The 23147-nt window shown below is 36.9% G+C and overlaps 3 protein-coding genes across 7 annotated transcripts; 1 reads left to right on the top strand and 2 right to left on the bottom strand.

Moving 5' to 3' along the window:
* The first annotated feature begins 1842 nt into the window (after nucleotides 1-1842).
* LOC141845411 (external alternative NAD(P)H-ubiquinone oxidoreductase B3, mitochondrial-like) lies at nucleotides 1843-6768 on the top strand. Its single transcript, XM_074733473.1, has 10 exons — nucleotides 1843-1916; nucleotides 2903-3167; nucleotides 3312-3518; nucleotides 3914-4164; nucleotides 5035-5251; nucleotides 5357-5461; nucleotides 5896-6168; nucleotides 6261-6382; nucleotides 6471-6590; nucleotides 6681-6768. The coding sequence occupies exons 1-10, from the start codon at nucleotides 1843-1845 to the stop codon at nucleotides 6766-6768; spliced, it is 1722 nt and encodes a 573-aa protein (XP_074589574.1).
* A 2829-nt stretch (nucleotides 6769-9597) lies between these two features.
* On the bottom strand, nucleotides 9598-12666 carry LOC141845280 (equilibrative nucleotide transporter 3-like). Of its 5 annotated transcripts, none has more exons than XM_074733489.1 (10): nucleotides 12532-12666; nucleotides 11798-11884; nucleotides 11605-11709; nucleotides 11367-11522; nucleotides 11132-11275; nucleotides 10945-11050; nucleotides 10681-10859; nucleotides 10421-10587; nucleotides 10071-10329; nucleotides 9598-9971 (listed from the first exon to the last, which is right to left on the bottom strand). In XM_074733489.1, the coding sequence occupies exons 2-10, from the start codon at nucleotides 11837-11839 to the stop codon at nucleotides 9864-9866; spliced, it is 1266 nt and encodes a 421-aa protein (XP_074589590.1). In that variant the 5' UTR covers nucleotides 11840-11884; nucleotides 12532-12666; the 3' UTR covers nucleotides 9598-9863. The 5 variants fall into 5 exon arrangements, with proteins under 5 accessions (XP_074589590.1, XP_074589655.1, XP_074589482.1 ...); XM_074733554.1 differs by having other exon boundaries at nucleotides 11798-11874; XM_074733381.1 differs by lacking the exon at nucleotides 12532-12666 and adding an exon at nucleotides 12288-12404 and having other exon boundaries at nucleotides 11798-11874.
* A 1089-nt stretch (nucleotides 12667-13755) lies between these two features.
* Nucleotides 13756-17723, bottom strand: LOC141844923 (receptor-like serine/threonine-protein kinase SD1-8). Its single transcript, XM_074732939.1, has 7 exons — nucleotides 16331-17723; nucleotides 16061-16186; nucleotides 15745-15908; nucleotides 15410-15620; nucleotides 14593-14830; nucleotides 14358-14508; nucleotides 13756-14277 (listed from the first exon to the last, which is right to left on the bottom strand). Exons 1-7 carry the CDS (start codon nucleotides 17655-17657, stop codon nucleotides 13969-13971), a joined length of 2526 nt encoding a protein of 841 aa, XP_074589040.1. The 5' UTR covers nucleotides 17658-17723; the 3' UTR covers nucleotides 13756-13968.
* Nucleotides 17724-23147: the final 5424 nt, after the last annotated feature.

Below are 23147 nucleotides of genomic sequence, written 5' to 3'. Positions count from 1 at the left end.
TTTCTTTGATTACTCTACGTATAAATTGGGTAAAAGTAAATCTCTTTCTTTTCCTTTTCATGGTAGTCATGCAAAAAAGTTATTTTGATATGATTCATAGTGATGCTTAAGGTTATTTCTATCTTTAAAATATTTGTGATCTAATTTTCTTCAAAAATCAACATATTAAAGTCTAATTCTAGTGGCGAATATATATCTCATAAATTTTATTATTTTCTCCGACAAAAAAGGCATTATACATCTAATGAATTTCATGATTTTCTCCAACAAAAATATATTATACATCTCAGCAAAAATGATATTGTTGAACGTAACAACTAATATTTGTTAGAACAACAAACTTTATTACTTAAAACTTTTGTTCCAGTTAAATTCTGAGCTGAGGCCTTATGTATAGCAGTTTATTTAATTAATCGTTTGCCTTCCCTAACCTTAAACTTTGAATCTACATATTTTCTATCTTGTTCATAAACATCTTAATTATCTTGTCATGCATACTTTTGCTTGTGTTTACTTTGTTCATTTGCCACCTCATGAACTCCATAAATTTTCTGCTTTGATACCATGTCAATTAGATTGAATACCTTCACAATGAGAATTTTCTCGTTATATAAAACATATAAGAGATTTACAGGGTTGATTTTCAATCATAAATCAAAATTGATTTACTATAATTACATCTATCTAGAAAGTTACAGTTGTCCCCGGGACAATGGTGCAACGATAGGACATCCGAATTGTGACTTAGGGACTCGCAGTTCGATCCCCAGCTACGGCGTATTTGCAGGAATTTTCCTCCAAATGGGGAACGCAATCAAAGGATGCTGGACATCTAGATTGGCCGCCGTATGCGCTTCCCGATTTACCTTGGTGGTCGGTGGGAAATTTTCATAGGATCGGGCCGGCCATCCCAGGGATTGAGTCCATAAGACTGACCGAGATTTATCAATTTTTTTTTTAGAAAGTTACAGCTATACTAATAATTACAATAATATTAATAAAGAAGTTCCAGCTATAATATTAAAGCATGAAATATGCTGTCATCCTCTCAAATTGATGATTCTTGATTATCATGCGTTAATTGACAACATATATCATGCTATAATATTATAATTGTAATTTCCTTATTATTATTATTATAATTAGTAATATAGATGTAACTTTCTTAGATAGATGTAATTATTATAAATTAATTTTGATTTATAGTTGAAAATCGGCCTTGTAAATCTTTGACATGTTATCGATTAAAAGCATCCGTATATCAATGCAGAAATATGAGATAACTATTTATTCCAAATATAAAATTAAATATATTTAATAATATTACTATGTCGATTTAAATCTGGGAAGAGTTTATCTATTAATTGAAGAGTTCATTTATACTTTAGAAAGATTAATAATCATAATATAAACCGGTGGAAAGAATATATTTTTCAATAGTGACTGGATTAAATTAAATTTCTTATAATTTCTGAATCATATTTAGTTTTCTATATATTACTAATTCTTTTATATTTATGCTTTTCGCGCATGAATAGTTCTATCATTATTTTTAATATTATTATTTATATTAATGTAGTAGTCGATTATTTTTTACTTATTATATTTTATGACACTTTAAATTTTAAGAAAAATATAACTTTAGATTTAGTAATCTATTTATTTTTTAAATTTTCAATTAATTAAAATTTGTAATTCTTGCAATTAATTCTCAAAACTATATAAATGGTCCTCCCTATAAATGGGACGCCTTGTTATGAACTCTTGTTCCTCTACACGGTTCCTCCTCCCTTGTTTTTCTCTCAGAGGGTTTCGATCGATCGTTGTATAGCACCATAAGGAATGCGGTTCGCGGCTGCCTTCTTCGATGGGGCATCCCCTAAGTTCTCCCGACTCCTCGTCATATGTGCTATCGGGTTCGCTTCTTTCGATTACCATGTATTTTCCTTGTTTATTGTCCGAGATCGAACGAATGTCTTGCATTTGAGTTGTATATGTTTCAGTTTTCCTTGTTCATTCTGTTTTGCATTAAAAGATGATGGATTGAATCTTTTAGTTTCGACTTTTACCACTAGGATGAGCGACGATGTATCGTTGTTTTTTTTTTCTCCATTTAATGTTGGCTTTTCCAGTGAGTCTTTGTTGATATTTGCAGTCTTACATGGTTCTTATGTGTGGATGATTTAGTTTATGCGTGAATTTTTAGTTTTTCTTTTGGTACAAAAAACTGGGGTTTTGGTTGTTTGAAGGCCAATTGGAACAGAGTAGAACACGTACATGATTAGCGCCAAAGCAATGCTTAGTAGAGTAGAGAATGCTATTTTATCTGAGTCCGTTCATAAAGGTGTTGCAGTACTGTCAATACTGTGGTTTTGAGTTATGGAAGGGAAGGCTAATGTTTGGTTCTCACTCTGTTCATAGAGGCTAATCTTATTTATCTAAATCATATAGGAACTATTCTCTTGTATAAATTTGATACCCAAACTTGTTTTTTTGGAACATTACACACTGGCTTGTAAAATTGTATAGATTAAAAGAAAGTGGATGAAAAGTTAGATTAAGACACCCGGTTAGAATTTTATAAATGTTGTTTTTTTTTATCAAGAAAGAGATAAAAATATATATAAGTTAGGAAAATATTAAATAAAAATTTGACTTTGGGATGTTGATTATGCATCTTGGTCGACATATGCTTCCATTAAATTTGACAAAGGGATGATAAAATGACATCTTTTATACATCCTCATAGCAGGAATTCAAAGGGTGATTTAATTAATTTATAATAAAATATCTTTTATCCTTTTGAAAGACACATTCTATATCTTATGCTACACTATTCTCTTTCTTTTGATCAATAAAGACGGAATTTAACATGTTTTTTCCTTCTTTTTTTTTCTTACAGTGGCGGTGGAATATTAGCATATGCTAATGCAAAGTCGGATCATAGTTTTGATACACCTGGAACAACAAACAAAAAAAAGTTGGTTGTCCTTGGAACTGGTTGGGCTGGCACTAGCTTCTTGAGAAATTTAGATACCTCCAAATATGATGTCCAAGTGGTATCACCACGCAACTACTTTCTATTCACTCCTCTACTACCAAGTGTCACTTGTGGGACTATTGAACCACGCAGTATTGCAGAGCCTATTCGCAATATCATGCAAAAGGTACTTATGTAATAACATTCATTTTTAGATCTGTAAGAACAAAGTGATTTTTCCTTATTTGTGAATCCTGTAAAAATTTAGAGTCCGTTACTTTTGTACCTATTGGCAGTTCTTTCTGTCTAATCTGACTGTTATATTTAACAGAAAGGTGAAAATATTCAATTTTGGGAAGCTGAGTGTCATAAGATCGATCCAATTGACAAGAAAGTTCTCTGTCGATCCAATATTTGTACAAACTCAGATGGGAAAGGGGAATTTGCTGTAGATTATGATTACTTGGTCCTTGCACTAGGAGCCAAGCCGAATACCTTCAACACTCCTGGTGTGATGGAGAACTGTCATTTCCTTAAGGTATATTTAAGCCTGCGGTACATAACTACATAAATATCAGTCCAGTGTTACTTTTTTTTTTTAATTTTTCTGACTAAAGCTCTGTGAAGAAAAGCTCAAAAAAAACATTAAAAGTATATATTCAGTGGTGGTAAAGGTGATGGAAGTATGACATACTTGATGTTTAGCTAAATATCGAACATAGAAGATTGAGTTAGCTATTCTATGTGATACACACAGATTGGAACTATCCTAATTCTTTGTCATTTCTTGTATGTAGAATTTCCTAATACTTGATTTTTCTAACAATTATATGCTAATAAAAATGCTTTATGGGAAATTCTTTTTCTTTATTTGTTTGTTTATGTTCAAAAAGGAGTTACATATCTCTAGCATTTGGGAAACCTTTTCTCTAGGAAATAGAGGATACACAAAGAATCAGGAGGAGTGTGATGAATTGCTTTGAGAGAGCATGCCTTCCAGGCCTTAGTGATGAAGAGAAAAGAAATAACCTCCATTTTGTCATTGTTGGTGGTGGTCCCACTGGCGTAGAATTTGCAGCAGAACTGCATGACTTTGTGACTGAAGATTTGGCCAAGTTGTATCCCACTGTTAAAGATTTGGTGAAAATTTCAGTAATTGAGGCCGGGGAGCATATTTTGACAATGTAAGGAATAATTCTCTACATATTTTTTTATTGGCATTTGCATTTTGATCAATATTTTGCTAATCACAATATTGGCTACTTGGCTTTGTCACTTGTTTCCAATTCTCAAACTACAATGATGTTGACGTGCTTCTGTATCACTCATTTGTTATACTTTTGTGGTATCCTTGAAAGATGATTTTTCTACATTTTGGCATCCCTGTTGACCTACAGTATTGAATCCTTGATCCTTATTAATTTCCAATATCAAACCATAAAGATTTAGATTCACTGCTCTGTTATTAATTTTGAACAGTTGCTTATGATATTAACCTGGCAAACACCAATATGATAATTTTTGGTCCTTGGGTGTTGTTATATACAATCCTACAAAAAGATCATACACTAACTCCGAACAAGGGTCGATTCCTAGAGTTCTCACTACTTTGGAAGTAAGTCTTCCCTCCTGTGGGCGTTGTTATATACAAGCTTTGAGGGCTAGACATATTTTACTTTCAACAATAGTATATATGTTTAGCATAGGACTAGACAAAAATTATTAAAAAGAGCGGCCATGTAGTCCACATAGGTTTCACTATATGTATTGATGAGAAGCAAAATTGACTATATGAATTTTCTTAAGAAACTTGAATTTATCATTATAGTATTACAAATTTTCTTGTTTCTTAATTTTTTTTCTTCTTAAATAAATCTCTAAAAGAGTTAACAATATTAGATTGCATAAGATAAATTAAATGGGGATTCTCTCAATTGCTCACGACTCAACTATTATGAATATACAATTTGTTTGTATTTGAGATGCCCTGTATAAAATACTCTACGAATCATCTTTTTCTGGAAATCACTGTCTCATTGAGTTTTGATGTGTAGGTTTGACAAAAGGATAACTGAATTTGCTGAACAGAAGTTCCAAAGGGATGGTATTGATGTGAAAACCAATTTCAAGGTTGTCAAGGTAACTGATAAGGATATCACTATGACTAATGGATCGACCGGAGAGGTTTCAGTTCCCTATGGAATGGTTGTTTGGTCTACTGGTATTGGAACTCGTCCAGTGATACTGGATTTTATGAAACAAGTTCAGCAGGTAAGCTAATAAATTATATATATTATAATATTTGATGATTATCGAGTATGTGATCAATGATATGCTATAACTTGGTCTATCTCATTGATTGTTCCTTTAATAAAGGCTGATAGACGGGTATTAGCAACTGATGAGTGGTTGAGAGTCCCAAATTGTGATGGTGTCTATGCTCTTGGTGACTGTGCAACAATAAGTCAGAGAAAAGTCATGGTACGTATACTAATTTTCCAACATGTTCTTCTAAAGATTATTTGTTCAGAAACCATCCTAGCACTTTAGCAGATTTTTCAATCATGCAATATTGTGTGTTTCCTAGGACTTATTCAACATGTTCTCTGTGTTTCTTTCTTCATTTTCTCTCAGATTTCTTAGACAATTTTATGGATTCATTGGCTAAGTTATAAATGTCACAGCTCTGAAGGAATATTCTATCTTTTATTTCCGAAGAAGGAAATAGTAGGAAAGGCTCAAAAAAATTTATCATACATAAATGCAGAACAAAATTTAGAAAATGGCTAAATTTGAGAATTGCAATACTATATATTCCACTTTTTGGTTCAAATACGAATAGCTATGCTTTATGAAAATTTCATCATGTCATGTAAATAGCCTTCCAAGCCTATTGATCTCGAAATATTACTCAGGAAGACATCGCAGCAATTTTTAGAGTTGCAAACAAGGATAATTCTGGTACGTTAACCGTAACAGCTATCAAAGATGTACTGAAGGATATCTGTGAGAGGTACCCTCAAGTAGAGCTTTACCTGAAGAGCCAGCATATGAAGGATTTTGTAGATCTATTTAAGGATGAAAATGGCAATGCTCTCAAACAATCCAAAGAATTGGATATAGAAGTGTTTAAGAAAGCTCTTGCCCGTGTGGATTCACAGGTTAAGATGCTACCTGCTACAGCTCAGGTATATTGTGCTTCTTTGCATCTTTATTTGTAGGGAGATTATCTCAGGCAAGGAAAACCTTTTAATCTTCTTCTATTTGTATGATGTTCCAGGTGGCTGCACAACAAGGCGACTATCTTGCTAAATGTTTTAACAAGATGAAAATCTGCGAGGAGCACCCTGAAGGTCCTCTTCGTATAAGAGGGTCAGGTCGTCATCGGTTCCATCCATTTAGGTCTGTATTCCATCTTCTTATCTATTTTGAGTCATACCAGTTAACGTGGTTGCATGGTACGTTACTGTAATTCCTTTCTTTGAGTTAGATATCGGCATTTGGGGCAATTTGCTCCTTTGGGTGGAGAGCAAACAGCTGCACAGCTGCCTGGAGACTGGGTTTCTATTGGCCACAGCACACAGTGGCTTTGGTACTCTGTGTATGCAAGGTAGTGCAAGTAGAAGATGAATTGTGCATGCAATTTATATCTTTAGTTTCAATCTTATTTTATTGATTTTCTTTTCATGGTAAAATTCAGTAAGCAAGTGACTTGGCGCACGAGGTTTCTTGTGATATCTGATTGGATGAGGAAGTTTATATATGGAAGAGATTCGAGCTGCATGTAAGTCACACAGCGTCCTACAGAAAATGCCAGACCGATCACTCAACAGGACTCCTGCTGCTTTTTTTTTCCTTTATATTTTTCTCCCTTCGATTGAGTTATAGATGACAAAATTTTGTTTATTCTCTAATTTTATTATGACGTTGCAACAAATAAGAATTCATGAACAGAATGATATAGTGATCTTGGTTGAGTACATAGTAATTACCTTGTATCCTTTAATTTTGGTGCTTCTGTAAGAACGCAAACGGTGAGGTAACCTTGATCTCCGTGCTTGGCTGTGAAATAGAATGCTGGGATGAATAGGAACCGCGAGAGACAGGCAAATATGAGCCCTTTCCTTGATATTTATCGGGTACATTCTACCGGCAAGGTCCTAGGCATTGTATATGACAATCAATGTTTTGAGTATAGTTGAGTTGGTTAGTATAAAAGTGGATAAGAGTCAAATTTTAACGAAACCGAGTTAATGTCCTTCTCCGTAGAACTATATCTTTCCAATTTACCTCTTTACAAATGATCGTGAAGGTAACCGTGTAGAACCGTTGAAGTGATTATGATAAATTCCTCTCTGAATAGATAATGCTCGATAATTTGCCATGATCTCAAGCTGTGAGAACCTATATCTTCGGCTAAGAAACTGTTCCGGCTCCTTGCTGACGATAGCCACACCACCAGACAGTGTAATGTCGCGTCAACCTATAGTTCCCCGTTGATGATAAGTAAGAAAAGAGAAATAGAAGTGTGTAGAGAGAATCAGAGATGGTTGATTGTCATACCTGCGAGGTTTATATAGAGATGGCGGGAGTGATATCCTCGGATCTCTGTGTTTGCAATTGGTGGTGGAGGCGAGATCAAGTAGGAGGACTTGGTCTATATCTCAATCCTTGCAGATAAGTTGCTAAACTTGATGAAAAGGTCAGTGTGTTGATCCGTTGACATCTGCTCCGCAACCTGAGATCGGAAATGAGCGATTTGTATGAGTGGCAGGGATGTGCAGGTATGTCGCAAGCCTGGGTGGATTGATGAACTGAGCTAGGTATGCCCCGAACTCTTTATGTACGACATAGCTGAAGGAAGTGAGGCCGGGACCAGGCCATAAGGTCGGCATGTGATGCCGGGACCAGGTGGGACCATGTCATAAGGTCAACATGTGATGCTGGGACTATGTCATGAGGTCGGCATGTGATGTCTATACTCGGTTGAGCTTGTTGCAAGAGGGCGGAGGGTATATACCATTGTTCCGAGCGTCGCGGCCCGCGATGACTTTACAAGGAGGTTGGTGTATGTTAGTTTGATTCTACTGTGATCGTGTAAGATCGGCTTAGGTAATCACCGAGGTTGAGACGAGATCGGTCTATATCTTAAATCCTGATCCTGCGTCAACCTCTCAGTGAGGTCGGTGATGGATTGTTGGGCAAGACCAAACTTTGTAGGGGGAGAGGCTGAAGAAATCTGATCTTCGAATGAGGTCGGCTGTAGACTGAAACTACGAAGAGATCGTATTTAAGTATCCAAGTACGTGACGACCCCTTAATGGGGTTGGTGGTTTGCTAGGTAGGCTATATGCTTGAGGCGCGAATATTGAACTACCGAGGGGGAGAGGTTGAGACTTTTTTGGATGAAGGTTGGGAAGACCTCGTATCTGATACTGAGGAGTTCGTTGTCTCCTTAGGGAGGTCAGCCTTCTTTTGCCTTTGTTATGGCCTCACGAAATCGGAATCTCTTTACTCTTGGTCCACGTCATGGCCAGGTATTTTCCCCGGATCTTACTCATCCTCTACGTCACTATGAATTACTCTCGCCGGATCAGATACCAAGGAAGATCGACAGTGTCAAGACATCATATATCAGGAAGAGGTCGAGCGCGTAATCGATATTTTGAACCAGCAGTTCTTTCTTACTTAAGCGCCCGAACTGCTTCGGATCCTCCATCGCCTGCAACTGCAAGGATCAATTCACATCCGACGAGACAAATTCCTAAACTGTTTGCTGAAGTTAAACAATGGCATCATGTTATTTATGAATCTTACAGAGCATTGTTTATTGATGATCGAATGCCAGCAGCAGCAAGGTCAGCAGTAACTGTCATTGATCCTTCAGAAGCAGCTTTTGCTCGATAGTATTTGACAATTGGTAATTTGGAATAGATTTTAATTAATATAAATACAGTTTAATCTAAATATAATTATTTTTATGGTTCAAGTTTATGTTTTTTTATATTAATTATGGATAAACTCAGATAAGTTACACATGTTATTTATAGATATTGTTATTTTAATCTGAAAGAGTAATATTAAATTTTAATTTTAATAGAAAATATTAGAAGTGAAAATTTTTAGATTTAATAAATTTAAAATAAAATATATAAAATTTAAGTCCAATACGAGTAGACATAGTACGTAAGAAATTATTAAAATAATTAAGAAAAGTAAAAAAAACTTAACTAATAATGATAATATTAAATAAAATTTATTTAAATATAAATAATAATATAATAGAAGATTAAATTATTTATTTGAATATAAACTAATAATAATATAATAGAATATTGAATCTATTGACATTAGAGAATCTATATAATCGACACCATTTAAATTATTATTATTCATATTTAACAAAAGCTATCTTAATAATCCAAAATAATTTATTTCTTTAGGGTGAAAAAAAAAACATATGACTCTCATGATTTTAATAATACTTTTATAATTTAAAATAATAAAAATTGAACCTTCAAAAAAATCAAGATCACTGCTTTGTGAATTTTATTTGCTTGTATTACTTTTTTTCCATTAGAGCATAAGAATTCTGCACGTGAATGAAACTGGAAATGGCATGAGAAGGATATTCCCAGTCATCGCTATTCAAATGTTTAAACATCCACATTACATCTATCACATACATTATCCAAAGTGCCACATGAACTGCATATATAGATCATATATTAAAAAAATCTGTGCCTCCTTTCTTTTTTTTTTTTTTACTAGCTAGTAATTTTCTTTTATTTCTGCTTCTCAGATCCTGCCTAGATTGGCCTCTGGGCAGGCATGCAGGTAGGATATATATATAATGTTGGTACTCGATCCACTACAGAATTTGTTACCAACCTTTGCCAATTAGCCATAACCAGTCGAGTACAACGCCTGAGAAAAGACCTGCAATCAGAAAAACAACCAACAAGTTCCCCAATGCATTTTGTTCCGGACCCTGCATTATATATATAGACAACAAATAAGAATTCATGAACAGAATGTATGTCTATATATATGTATATGTATATAATGATCTTGATTTATTGGTAATTACCTTGTATCCTTTTGGTGCTTCTGTAAGAACGCAAACAGTGAGATAGCCATTGCTGAGTCCCAAGACTGACGTCAACAATATCATCCACCCTTGATCTCCGTGCTTGGCTGTGAAATAGAATGCTGGGATGAATAGGAAACGCGAGAGACAAGCAAAAATGAGGCCTTTCCTTGATATCAACTTGATCGGCTTCAGAAGAGGTACATATCTACCCACAAGGTCCCAGACGTTGTACATGGCAATCAAAACGAGTGTATACCTGCATGGAATTTAATTTATCGTTTTATTTTTATCATAGATTCCTCTCTGAATTAATAGATATATATACATATATGTGCTCGAGCACTTACCATGATCCCAAGCTGTGAGAACCTGTATCTTCGGCTAAGAAACCAGGAAAGATCGACAGTGTCAAGACATATATCAGGAAGAGGTCGAGCGCGTAATCGATGTTTTGAACTAGCAGTTCTTTGTTACTTAAGCGCTCGAACTGCTTCGGATCCTCCATCTCCTGCAACTGCAAGGATTAATTCACATCCGACGAGACAAATTACTAAACTGCTTAATTACTGAAGTTAAGCAATGGCATCATGTTATTTATGAATCTTACAGCAACGTCGTTTACTGATGATTGAATGCCAGCAGCAGCAAGGTCAGCAGTAACTGTCATTGATCCTTCAGAAGCAGCTTTTGCTCGATAGTATTTGACGATTGGTAATTTAGGAAACATAAATGCGTAGAGAAAGACGCAAAGCAGCTCAAAGAATGTTGAGATCGCAAGAAACAACACTGAAAAAGGAGGATTTAGATCTCTGTTTCAGATAAGGTAGTTGTTGACATATTAATCTAGTTAGATTGTCAATATTCTACGTACTTCCGCCCTTGCGAAGGCCATCATTTGAACTCTCAAATGCTGCTTTCGTGATTAATCTCAAAGCAGAAGTCAGAGTCCCAGAAGCTGCGAGCCCAGCCATGAAAGACTGCAGTAGTTAAGTTTGCATTATTAACTAAGCATACACGCTGCCAGTAAACTAAGAAATCAGATGGGCAAAGATGCTCACTTGAATAAACTCTGGACACATCAAAGATAAATCACCAATCATTCCTCCTTGAGCGAAACCGTCGGCGGCACCAAATCCTGCACTCGCTATACAGACACCAATGAAGATGCCCAGCCCACCTTTACCAGATGTTGCTAAATCTAACTGCGCCGAATCAATGGTAGTGGAATTGAATATATGAACAAGCAGTTTAGAAAAGGATATGCTTTAGAAAAAGTCGATTCCTAATACTAACCACAAGTAGGCCAAGTGAACTTAAGAAGAAGAGCGAGTAGCCCAACAGGTTTCGGCGTCTAGTATTAAGTTTTGCTTCGTGATACGCTAGTATGGCCGTTGTTCCAAGGGCAAAAGGTTGGTAGACAAGCGTGAGTACTCTCGTTGGATGGTACCTCTGAAATAAAATTAAGGAAGAAATAATTGAAGCACATATCGAAAGGAAAGAAGGCATTCTCGATGAGAAAGTGATTTCTTACGGGAAAGAGGTAAGCATAATAATCCCCAATGGTCAGCATGCTGTTCCATGCGAAAAGGGATCCATTTCCAAGCAGCCAGGTTATAAACAGCGCAGTAAATCTTCCCTGTTTCGAATAAGAGCTTGGTCAAGCGATTGAATCAACACAGTTATGGACTCGGTGAAAATTGTATTTGTAAATTGTAAGGAAGAACCTTCGTTTTGTCGAGTTCCCAGTTTTGCATGTGGTCGCTCATGGCAACTCCCTTGTAAATCGCGTTTTAAGCAAGCCCTGTTTAGAACTCAGAATTCCAGTAAAGCGTAAAAGAAAAGTAATCTCAACTTTATCGATTGGAAGATCAAATAATCATAGGTATTTGAGCCTCTTTTTAAAGGTTTCAATATGGACAAAGTAATCTATCTTCAAATTACTCGGTCTTTCTGATAAAATTTTGCTACTTTGTCTTAAGTAATTTTAAAATAAAGTTCCAATTTAAATATATATTTATATATATAATCTAAACAGAATTATATAATGACAAACGGATACTTAATTTAGTTAATACCTGGTGGGTTCAGAAATAAAAGAAACAGAATTTAGAAGGAATAAATAAACGCAAAAACAATATAATTATCGTCATCATCATCATCAATCCAACTTCCCTTCTCGGATGTTCATAAAGTTGATAGTAGAACAATGCTTACCAGGAGCAAGATTAATCAATACAAACGGAAGCAAACCAAAGCCATATATATGAAAACAAAGGAAATGGATCTCCTAATGTTTTTCCCTCGCCAGAGAGCTTTATAAGAACAGCAAGGCGAAATTGAGGTGCGAAGGAAACTAAGAACGCCACACTTTATAAGAGAAGCTACGAAAACAAAATGCCCAAAAGGAAACAACTTGTCGATTTGAAAGAGAAAGAGATGAAAGCAGTAAAAGCGATACCTTTAAAGTGTGTGGAGGAGGACGAAAGATTCTTCCAGGAATTCAAACCGAAGTGGGGATTCAAGAATATCTTACGTTGGGCGAGGCCCAAAGTTCGCCGAAAAAAGATGAAAAGAAGAGAATGGTTGAGTGAGAAGATGAGGATGCGCTGCTGGTCCCTCCGCAATGACTGCAGAGCAATAAGAGAAACTTTGTTCAGACATAAATGGACATTAATTATTACCAGCCAGCGGTTCTCCCTCTGTTGATTCCGAAGCAAATGGATTCCATTTTAAAGCTGTAAGAAATTATTTTATGGAAAAAGGTTTCCTAAGAGAGCCAATTGCATCCAACCGATGAAGAGAGGCAATCATGGACGCATTCCCATGTGGATGCTGTGTGTGGAGTTTGACCGCAGGCCAAAATTGAGGCTTTGTAGATAATCAAAATTAAAAGAATATAACCTTTTTTTAATTACGCCAAATTTGAAGTTGATCAGAGTTAGAATTGGTAAAAAAAGATTATATTCTTTTTGTAATTCTGTCTGAATCAGAATTGGTACATATATATAATATAAATATATATAAAGTAATTAAAAAAATGATATCATTGTGCAATTATACGCGATTCTGATGTGGTTGGGATTTTTCATCAGCGTGGCAACGAAATAAAAATCGTGATTTTGAGATGGAGAGACGATTTTGATGATTTAGGATTAGCAAATCCTAAAACCCAGATGAAGGCAACGGGATGTGGCGACGGTGGCAATTAGGATGGGGAGGCGACGGTGGCGACGAGCAAGAGAGGCGGCGACGGAGAGAGCTAACGAGAGGAAGAGGCGACGGGGACGGCAACGAGGGACGATGATCACGATTTTTGGAGGTTTAGGGTGAGATTACGATTTTTATTTCGTTACCACACTGGCAAAAAATCCTTGACGAAAAATTCTAATCGCATCAGAGTTGCATACACTCGCACAAGATATTATTTCTGTATAAAGTAAAGTGTTAAGTGAACGTTGAGTGATTAAACAATAAAAAATGATCATAAATAAATACATGAATTTTAAGTTGACACAACACTGCCATGTAAGTGAATCTGTCAGATCAGCAACAAATCAAAGAAAGTATTCTAAAAATTTCACACATCTTAAAAGAGTTAATCTTTAAAATTCTTTAAAACCATAAAAATAATTTCTAAGCATTATTTTCTTCAAAAATTATGAAAACTCTAAAAAAACGAGTCTAAAACTGATACCATGCTAAAAATCTTTGTTCAGCTATTGAAGTCTGGGAATGACAATAAACATATTGAGTCCTTGTGCATCCTGAGAAAAATGGAATGGTTTGAACTCAGGGAAAGTATTACTCACAACACCAACAACCCAAAACAAAAGGCTATCAATCTTTGCTCCACATTTACATTTATAATGAATGCAACTCTTACAAATAACTATTATTATCGACCTTCAAAAATTGTGATTGATAAATGATTGGTCGTTATCGATTCTGGCTTGCTGGTTGATGAATCTGACTCGAGTGGACCTCTAATAGTAACAAATCCTGGTTCTCTGGGTTCTGGTAGAACAGCATCCTCACTGCCCAACATTAACACAACTGAAGACATTGTTGGTCGATCTTCCGGTCGATTTTGGACGCATAAGAGACCAATCTTTAGGCACCTCACGGCTTCAGTCATAGGAAATGAATAGTCAATTGATTCATCAACTAATTCTAAGATTTTTCCTTCTTTGTACAGACTCCATGCCTGAAAATTAACAAGTTTGATAACAATATTACTGAGATGATCCATAAATAAGCTAAAGGAGTTTGACTCTTTAAGCTTACATGTCCAAGAAGATTCAAATGGCGCGAAGAGCTATAAATTCCCCTATTCTTTTTCCCGCTTATAATTTCAATAACCAATACGCCAAAACTAAAAACGTCAGATTTCACTGAAAATACTCCATCCATCGCATATTCAGGAGCCATGTACCCACTGCATTTATAAGTTTAATTATGCATTGTTGTTGTATATTGGGAAAACAAAATGATAATATTCAAAACTGTTTAAAAAACTTACTATGTCCCTACGACTTTTCTAGTATTGGCTTCTGTTTCATCTCCACCGAATATTCTTGCCATACCAAAGTCTGATATTTTCGGATTCATATCCTTGTCTAGAAGAACATTACTGGCTTTCAAATCTCTATGGATAATTCTAAATCTAGAATCCTGATGGAGGTAAAGAAGCCCACGTGCAATCCCTACTATGATATTGTATCGTGTTCTCCAATCCAACAATGCCCCTCTTGCTTTGTCTGTTTAGAAGTTAGGTATTAGTAAAGATCAAATCAATTTCATGAAATAAATGAGGAATTAGCATGCATGAACATTGAACCAGCTGGCCTTTCCATTTATGAATTTTGTATTATGAATGAAGCATCATCATCAACTTGTTTATAGTCTGCATAGACTGATTGCCAGATTTAATTGATCTTCTAGATTGCAAAATGAAATGAAAGAATATTGTTTATTTGTTACAGTAGGTAAGGTTAGTCGGTTTTGTTTCTTGCAATTAATCACATTAGCATCTATTCCTATCTATCAGACATTGCAAATGATTTGGAAACTTAAGAAGGAAAATAATCTAACATATGATTCAGTAGGTACTGTTTAAACTACTTGCCAAAGTGGAACATAAAAAATGAATGTAGAAAACTTAAGAAGAAATTGCTCTCTGAATGTATATATTCTACTCTTTCATTTCTTATGAAAACCTCATGAAACTTGTATCATATATAGTCTATATGGAAAAACAATGATTCTCTTTCTCTTTTAATTTACTGAAGTTGTAAATCTGGATTAATTAGACCATGAGAATGGAAGGAACAACTAACCAAATAAGTTAGCATCCAAACTTTTATTGGGCATATACTCATAGATCAACATTTTTTCTTCTCCTTGAATGCAGCAACCAAGAAGTCGAACAAGATTTCTATGTTGTAACTTTGCAATCAGCACCACTTCGTTCTTGAATTCGTCGAGTCCTTGCACTGAGCTTTTAGATAGCCTCTTTACAGCTATTTCTTGGTCCTCTCCTAGTTGACCCTGTAATCAATGTCTTTTAGAAGAGTTGACCTTGAAATAAGTAAGTCACGATCTCACTGTAATTTTTTTTCCTCTTCAAGATTTTGCTCAGATATGCAATAGCCAGGTGTCTTCAGTTACATACCTTATATACTGGACCAAAGCCACCTTCGCCAAGCTTGTTACCTATGGAGAAGTTGCCGGTGGCATCTGTTATTGTGCCTAAATCAAAGAGTGGCAGGTCCAAGTCCTGTCCTTCATTTTCTTCGTTAAGGTATTGCTCTGAGAAGGAATTATTACCTGTAATACCTGGCAGTATGTTCCCTAATCAGTCTTAGTCCGTGCAATAAAGAAGGGAAACAAAATTGTGTTTGCCTCCTCAATGGAGGTTTATCTACACAAGCTTTCCTATAAAGAGGGAATTCATATACGCAAGAAGGAAAAGGGTTGCAGATATATACTCGTGCTAATTCTCTTCTTTCTCCAAACAAAGGCAGCGCAGGATAGGAGGATAATTGCCACAGCAAGCACCACAATGACAATGTAAGTATTCTTTCGAGAACCTTTTGATTCGCCCCGTGCGAGATCTTTTCAAAGAAGAAAATGAACACCATTTCAATGGTAGAAGTAGCATCATTGTGTATGTATAAAGCATTGAACCATCACTGTATAGATGAAGCTGAAGGCATGTGAATTAACCCAAGTCAAGTTGTGCATGCATGGAAGCGTACCAAGATCGGAGGCAGCAAGGCGGACATAAAGATCCTGTCCGCCGGTGGTGTACACCCTTAGATCCGTCAGATTGGAAGTCCACGTGATACAGCCTATCCCACTTCCACCCCCGGAGATGTTAGCGGCGGCATAAGCAGTGCACGAGCAATTCTGCAAGCACATGTCCTTGCAGTTGTCGAGGCTGAGGTACATGTCCACTGCGGCGCTCGACGTGTCCGGAAGTTTCGCGCCGACGACGGTGGTGAACCCATCAGTGCGATTCCGGCAGTCCAGATCTGTGTTCCTCAGGCAGCCATCCCTCCCATCCCTGAAATCCCAATTCGTGGGATTCCTGGGATGGAAGCTCGGGAGACACTCGCACATGGGCGACTCGTTGGGGTTGCAGAAGCCGTTAGGGCCGCAAGGCGACACGTCGTCGCACGGGTCCTTGGGGGCGAACCAGAAGGGGTTCCACTGCTCGTCCTGCTCGATCCACACAAGCCGCTGCGTGATGCCTGACTGGTTAACGATCAGCCTCGTGATGTACGCCGGATCGTGTACGTAGAAGGAGTAGAAGACCTCGTCGCGGTTGACTACGAACTCGAATGATAGCTGATCGTAGCTCTTCATTTCGGGGATGCCGCTGAAGCGGAGGCCGTTCCATGGCCCCGCGCGCCACTTCTTGGTCGTCCCCGACCAGAGGAATATCTCCGCGTAGCCATCCAATTCCACCCCCATCGTGTATCCGCTCGGTGCCGGGTCCGTCTCGCTCGTCCACGCCGTGAGTTTGCGGTTCAGCCCACTCGTGAGGTTCCACCCCAGCTTCATGCCCGGGAGCAGCGTGTCCGTCGGGAAGTCGAAGCTCTGCCACAATCTATCACTGCTGCTACTTCCCGACTCCCGGATGACGAAGTTCCCGTCATCGAGGAGCTGCGCCACGGGACTCGACAGGGACCCCGACGTTCTTGGGCTCGAGGAGGACCAGAGGACGGTGGAGTTCTCGTCGGTGAAGATGGTGAGATTTCCGGCGGCGTCTAAGGAGAGGATTCCACGGCCGCCAGTGATGGGGCGGCCACGGTTTGCGACCCACACGACGGTCTGGACTGACACCTTGTAATACCATATGCCGACGTACCGTCCGCCGGAGCCGGAGCCGAAAAAGCCCAACACGAAGGTTTGACCGGGGGAGACAACGGTCGTGCCATTATCGATGAGGGGATGAGCGGGAGTTATCGTGTCAACTCCAATCCCACTGGTGTTGGTTATCGATACAAAGATGGCAGTAGCGATGAGGAGGAGGAGGCGACGGAGGAAGCAAGTTCCCGTGCGGAGGCTGCCGCTGAACATTCGTTCGACTCGAATTCCTGTAAGCTAAGCACTGGCATCAATGAATCTAGACATGGCCCGGCTATCGGCTCATAATTTATTTATGAATTCAGTCAACAACTTTTAATCCACATAGAATTTATGCATCCGGCAACAACCCCATTTTAATTTCTATGATTGCCTGCCTATTCAAACTTTACATCCTACGTAACGTGACACGAGGAAAGCTAAATTAGTAGGGCTTCCATGACTTTTGGCGTGGACTGGGTGTGCAACAGAACACCTGTTCTAGAACGGCAAGTAGGTGGGCCAAATGCCTAGCTAGCTAGCCGAGTCTGAAGCAGGATGAGACACCGAAGAACACTGAATTTTCAAAGGCGTCGAGTAGCAAGGTTAAACTCTCTGACTGGTTACCTTGGACGGTAGGTGGATAGTATCCCGCAGAGCAGTGCCTTGCAGTAGTTTGGTAGAGACAGATAAGGGCAAGATTCCGCTTTGTGCATGCCTTTATAGGTGATTTGCGGATTGCTTCAGGATTACTGATTATCTGCAACTCGAGATTGCATTCGAACTCAAAGTAGATGAACAACAAAGATGCATGTGATGGTGAGGTGGGAAACACTTTAATCAGGGGGGCAAGGAGTGAGGGTGTCCCTGTAGATGTGAACAAAACAATTTATAGTGGGACAAAGGATGATGAAAATAAATATGCGTTGACACTCAGACGCAGAAATCAAGGCCGACACGTGGAGAGTAGGAAAAGAGATGAGAGGCATTGACGTCTACATTGATGAATTACCTGGCGGTTCCCAGTTCAGTACTTCCAGCTTATAAAGGCAGAGTGTAAATTGATGATTGAGGAAACTAAATTTTGGAATTGATTACGCGGTGGATGATATTTATTGGTCCGGTCCAATTAATAACACCATGGCCAACCTGGCCTTGTTACAGAAATTGACTTGACTTTGCTACAGACATTGGAGAAAACCATAAAAGCATGTTAGCGGACGTCGACGGCCTACCTAATTGCGTTTTCTTCACTTGACTTTGATGGAAGCGCAGGTTGGCTTAACAAAACACGTTTCAGGGAACGCTGTGCAACACGTCACGAGAGTCAGCTGACTAGGGTGAGAGAGACGCATGCTGAATGTGAAGGGATAAGATCAATTATTTATACTTGATGCTTGAATCATTATAAATCTTCGCACAATTTCAAAGTTGCCCACCTAATTTTCATACGGACATATAACCAAACAAGTATCACTCGTTATCATTTAATAATAAATGATGTTGCAAAATTAAATTCCATTGATAAGAAAGACATGATAAAAATTTCTGTTTTTGATGGGATGAAAAGAATGACAACCTCTTGTCTTTAGAGGACCAGAACCCTTTTATAATATAAATAATCCATTTATATTATCAATCCATCAAAATAATATAATGGCTACACACTAAGTACATAGTCATATAAATGTTGGGCCAATAATCTAGTGTGAAGCCCACGTAAAGGAATAGTATCATATAAATCTTATTTTAGACTTTTAAATAGGTTAGTTTTTATATTCTCATGATCCTCGACCTTGGTAGCACACTGGAAGTTTGATTTATGTTCTATTTATAGATGTTTTAACCATTTACGATCCGTTTGATTGATTGAATAAAAAATTGTATTCTTTAACAAAAATCTTAGAGGCAACATCATCGCAATATTCTATTTATTTTTTTCAACTTTCCGAACTTGTTCTCTTCATAATTTTTTTTTATTTTTTATTTTTAAATAATTATTATTCTATTCGACGTCACAATCTTAACACAAAAAACTAATCTAAAATCCACACTCAAGCCACAATACCTTATATCATGTCCTTTTTTCCCATCTTAATTCGCAGCACAATACTTAATTTGTTTAGTCTTGGAATGGGATTGAGGATTCAAACGATTCGATTCATCTTTAATATGTCTGAGAATGAGATGGTTTTTTTAATTAAATTGCGAATGATGATAAATTAGCTCTCTTTTTTGTTCTTTTTTGTTTCTTTTAATTCAATGCGCAACACATGTACTTGTGATCTTTCATTAGATCTTTTGTCCTTTCGATAGCGGGCCTTCCATCTTTGTTCGGCCCAAACATTGTCCACTGACGGACTTCTATCCCGTCGAGATTGGTTCCGAGCAAAGCCATTAATGGCTGCCGAAGTCTATATTGTGTAAGCCCTCGAATCCCTTCTTCTACCTCTCCTTACCTACTCTCCTCCAACCTCTGGTTGCTTGTTTTCATCAAGATTTATATATTTTTTTCGATTCAAGTTTTTTTGGATAATATTCAGTCCATGTTGCTTGCATTCTGAGAAATTTAGAAACTTTTTAGTTTTTTGCGAGGATTAAGTATGTTCTTGGCTATCCATTCTGATAGTTCAAAATGCTTCTTTGGGTTGATCGCTTGGCCTAAAAACCTTTTTATCGATTACAGTTTTTATTTTATATTCCGTCGATACGGTTTCATCTTCCCCAGTAATTTTGTAGAAGTGGGTGTTTGTAATTTACTAATTTGTTATCAAAATTGCTCCTCGATTTTTTTTTTTTTTGAATTTCTCTGTTTTTATTTGCCGATCTATTATCTGATTTTTATTCCTGGAGATGATTTGAGTTCATTTGTGCTAATGGAAGGAGCAACGTTGCACCTGTACACCGACCATTAGCATAATAGTTAAATGGGAAAAATAAAAATAAAGGCAATATATGAAAAGTTGAACCTTTAGCTGTATATTGATGGAGATAAGAATCTGATGCTGGGGGGAACTCAGTGCTTCCAGTCGCTTTCGACATTGGTAGGTTTGTGCCAACATCTTTTGGAGCTACAGACTTAATGATTCTTCTTATTGTTAATACTGTTTAGAGAATCTAATAGTCATTACTCATAGCTGCACAATTTTATTAACAACTGTATCATTTGACCACCAAATATTGATTATCAACTTCTTGTTCGCATGCTCTTTTCCTTTCTTATTCAATAGTGATTTTAACACTTGGGTTGCATCAAGTAATGCTTTTAGAATGCTTGACCAGAGAAACTTGTTATAGTTCAATCAATGAAACAACACTCTTTTTCTTGTTTATTGTAGATTCTCTAGGGTGGTTTACTTGTTGATTGATATAAATTAGCAATCAATATATCTATTATCATGCACATAATTAGATCACCTATATTTAGGATGATTCAATTTAGTTAAAAATATTATTAACTAGAATTGGTTATCTTACATCCCAATTCTCTAGGAGATTAGCTAATTAATTAGTATTGTTTAAAAATACTATTCCATGAATGTTGGAGAAGCTTGCAGACAGAAAAAGGAAGGTGCCTTATCTTTGAAGGTGTGGAAACCAGACTGTGGGATGTGTCAGACAAAGGGAATACCCAACAATTAATAGCTTAGTGCTTAGTCCAGAGGGGCATTGAGTGTTGGGATGAAGAATGTTTGGAATCAAGTACTTTTAGCAATCCAAATCTCCAAAAGTTGGTATTAGTAGTGGTGGTGATAAAACCAGCACGGTTTTCACCCTATTACATAGAGAACAAATTAAACTCCAATCCAATAAGATTATCTTAGCAATCTCATAAAGCTAGTACACCTCCATAAAATTCTTTATTGTAGTTGAATATTTCAGCTTGATATGAGTTAATATCTTCCTGAATTAACAACATGGGCTTTCCTACCTTCATTTGGACACATTTTTATTTTCTTGAACAATTGATCATGATATGTTTCATAACCAGGCACTCAACTTGAAAGTTGGAATAAAACATTTCTGCTGCAATTTCTCCTTCAAGATTTTCTTGTACATTGCTCTTTCTCTTCCTTGCATAATCTTCTTCAACTATATATATATATATATATATATATATATATATGTTTTTTTGTCTTCCTAGAACACTCGTAAGACTTATGGTAAATTTTCCACACTTGTAATATTTTGTCCATGAGGAGGCTTTCTTTTTTATTTTTTTTTCCCTTCACTATGTCGCTTTGACCGATCAAGAGTGGAACTCCTCTTGAATTCTGAATTTGTCTTCCTTTGCCAAAAAATGTCTTCGCTTTTCCTGAAATTCATTGTCTCCTCTTCTACCTTGAGGAGATAAAGCCTTGTCTATTTCTCATTTCCTTTAACAAACAAAGAGGGAATATAGATATTTGAAAAAATAAATTTAAGCATTCATCCTTTGTAACTCATCCACCCAAAATCAGACAGAAAAAGTTAATTAACACATGTTGATAAAGTATTACTCCCATCACCTTCCCATGTTTTCTATATCTTCATCACCTCAGATAACCATCTCTTTGAGAGACAATGCCTTAAGCTAAACTAGGGTATATTCTCTAGAACATATAGCCCAAGGTGCTAAAGACCAGAACTTAAGATATTAAAAGAGAGATGATGCAATTAATGTCCTAACTAAACATATTATTTTGAATAAAAAAGCCTTTACATCAGTTTGAGGCTTAAGTGCTTTAATTAACAGAATTCTAAATGAATTTCTTGGTTCTACTGTGAGCATTGCTTTAAACAGGTTTCTGCAACCCTTCCAGATGAAGTGCTTATCAAAATGAGTGCACAGTGCCAATTTTTCACCAAATCAACTAGCTGAGTCAGATGGTCTTTTATTTAAATTTCCTACCAGACTTTGTATGATAGCTGCACAATACAAAGCATTTCTTGATGCAACTGGCAGTCTCTAGAGATCGCAATAACCCCAGGAAAGTTTGCCGGGGTTCTTCTATAGCACAGGATCTCAAGGTGGTGGACAAGAGAGACTAAGACTAATTTGCAGAAAAGGCCTGCGTTGCTTATGTTGCTTACTGAAACAATAATTTATTTCTCTTGATTTAATAAAAGAAACCCTCAGATTTACACAACACATATTTACTCTTCAGAAGTCTCTATCTGGAGCATAAAGTGAATTGTGTGGCCCCCATGGCTATATATAGGAAGTTTCTTTATATGACCATGATATTCGTAATTTTAGGTTCATTTATGTTTCTTATCTATGGTATGTTGAACAAAACTTGACTGTTGAAAAGATATTCATCTTGTCCATGCATCAACCTTGTCATTAGGGCTATGACCAACTGCTGAATCTGGATCTGTCGGGGGACTTGGGCCTTCCTCTTTAAAGGTAGCCAACTGAAAATAAATAAAAAAGAACCAATTCCAAAGAGCTCCAAGTAACTTTCTAGACTTAGCTGCACCATACAATTATTGATTTTATTTCATTATTTTCTGCAAATTCCTTAACCTTCATTTCATTCATAATCATCTTTACTGGTTGCTAATTAATACTCGTAAATTGATGCTGATAGACTGCTATAACTCAGCTGGCTCAACATGCTCGGATATGAATTAACACTAGTGTTTATTATAATATCCTGCCAATGAGAGGATGCCCTGGCTTTATCAATCCCAGGCCTCCTAATTCCTTCAGTAGTGGGCTCGATCATTAAAATTAAATCG

Source organism: Curcuma longa, chromosome 1, assembly GCF_044706935.1.
Source record: "Curcuma longa cultivar G26 ecotype Majalengka, Jawa Barat chromosome 1, ITB_CL_G26_1.1, whole genome shotgun sequence".
NCBI lineage: Eukaryota > Viridiplantae > Streptophyta > Magnoliopsida > Zingiberales > Zingiberaceae > Curcuma > Curcuma longa.
The sequence above is the reverse complement of the archived record's forward strand: the minus strand, read 5'-3'. Positions and strand labels throughout refer to the sequence as shown.

Excerpts from the sequence above, each read along its gene's own strand:
- LOC141845411 (XM_074733473.1), top strand. The coding sequence starts at position 1,843 with ATGCGGTTCGCGGCTGCCTTCTTCGATGGGGCATCCCCTAAGTTCTCC. Across the intron at positions 4,165-5,034 it reads GGGGAGCATATTTTGACAAT|GTTTGACAAAAGGATAACTG; the intron begins GTAAGGAATAAT and ends TTTGATGTGTAG. Across the intron at positions 5,252-5,356 it reads TTATGAAACAAGTTCAGCAG|GCTGATAGACGGGTATTAGC; the intron begins GTAAGCTAATAA and ends CCTTTAATAAAG.
- LOC141845280 (XM_074733489.1), bottom strand. The coding sequence starts at position 11,839 with ATGAGCGACCACATGCAAAACTGGGAACTCGACAAAACGAAG. Across the intron at positions 11,710-11,797 it reads GGGAACTCGACAAAACGAAG|GGAAGATTTACTGCGCTGTT; the intron begins GTTCTTCCTTAC and ends TATTCGAAACAG. Across the intron at positions 11,523-11,604 it reads ATTATGCTTACCTCTTTCCC|AGGTACCATCCAACGAGAGT; the intron begins GTAAGAAATCAC and ends ATTTTATTTCAG.
- LOC141844923 (XM_074732939.1), bottom strand. The coding sequence starts at position 17,657 with ATGTTCAGCGGCAGCCTCCGCACGGGAACTTGCTTCCTCCGTCGCCTC. Across the intron at positions 15,909-16,060 it reads AAAGAAGAGAATTAGCACGA|GTATTACAGGTAATAATTCC; the intron begins GTATATATCTGC and ends ACATACTGCCAG. Across the intron at positions 14,278-14,357 it reads ATTTGAATCTTCTTGGACAT|GCATGGAGTCTGTACAAAGA; the intron begins GTAAGCTTAAAG and ends GTTAATTTTCAG.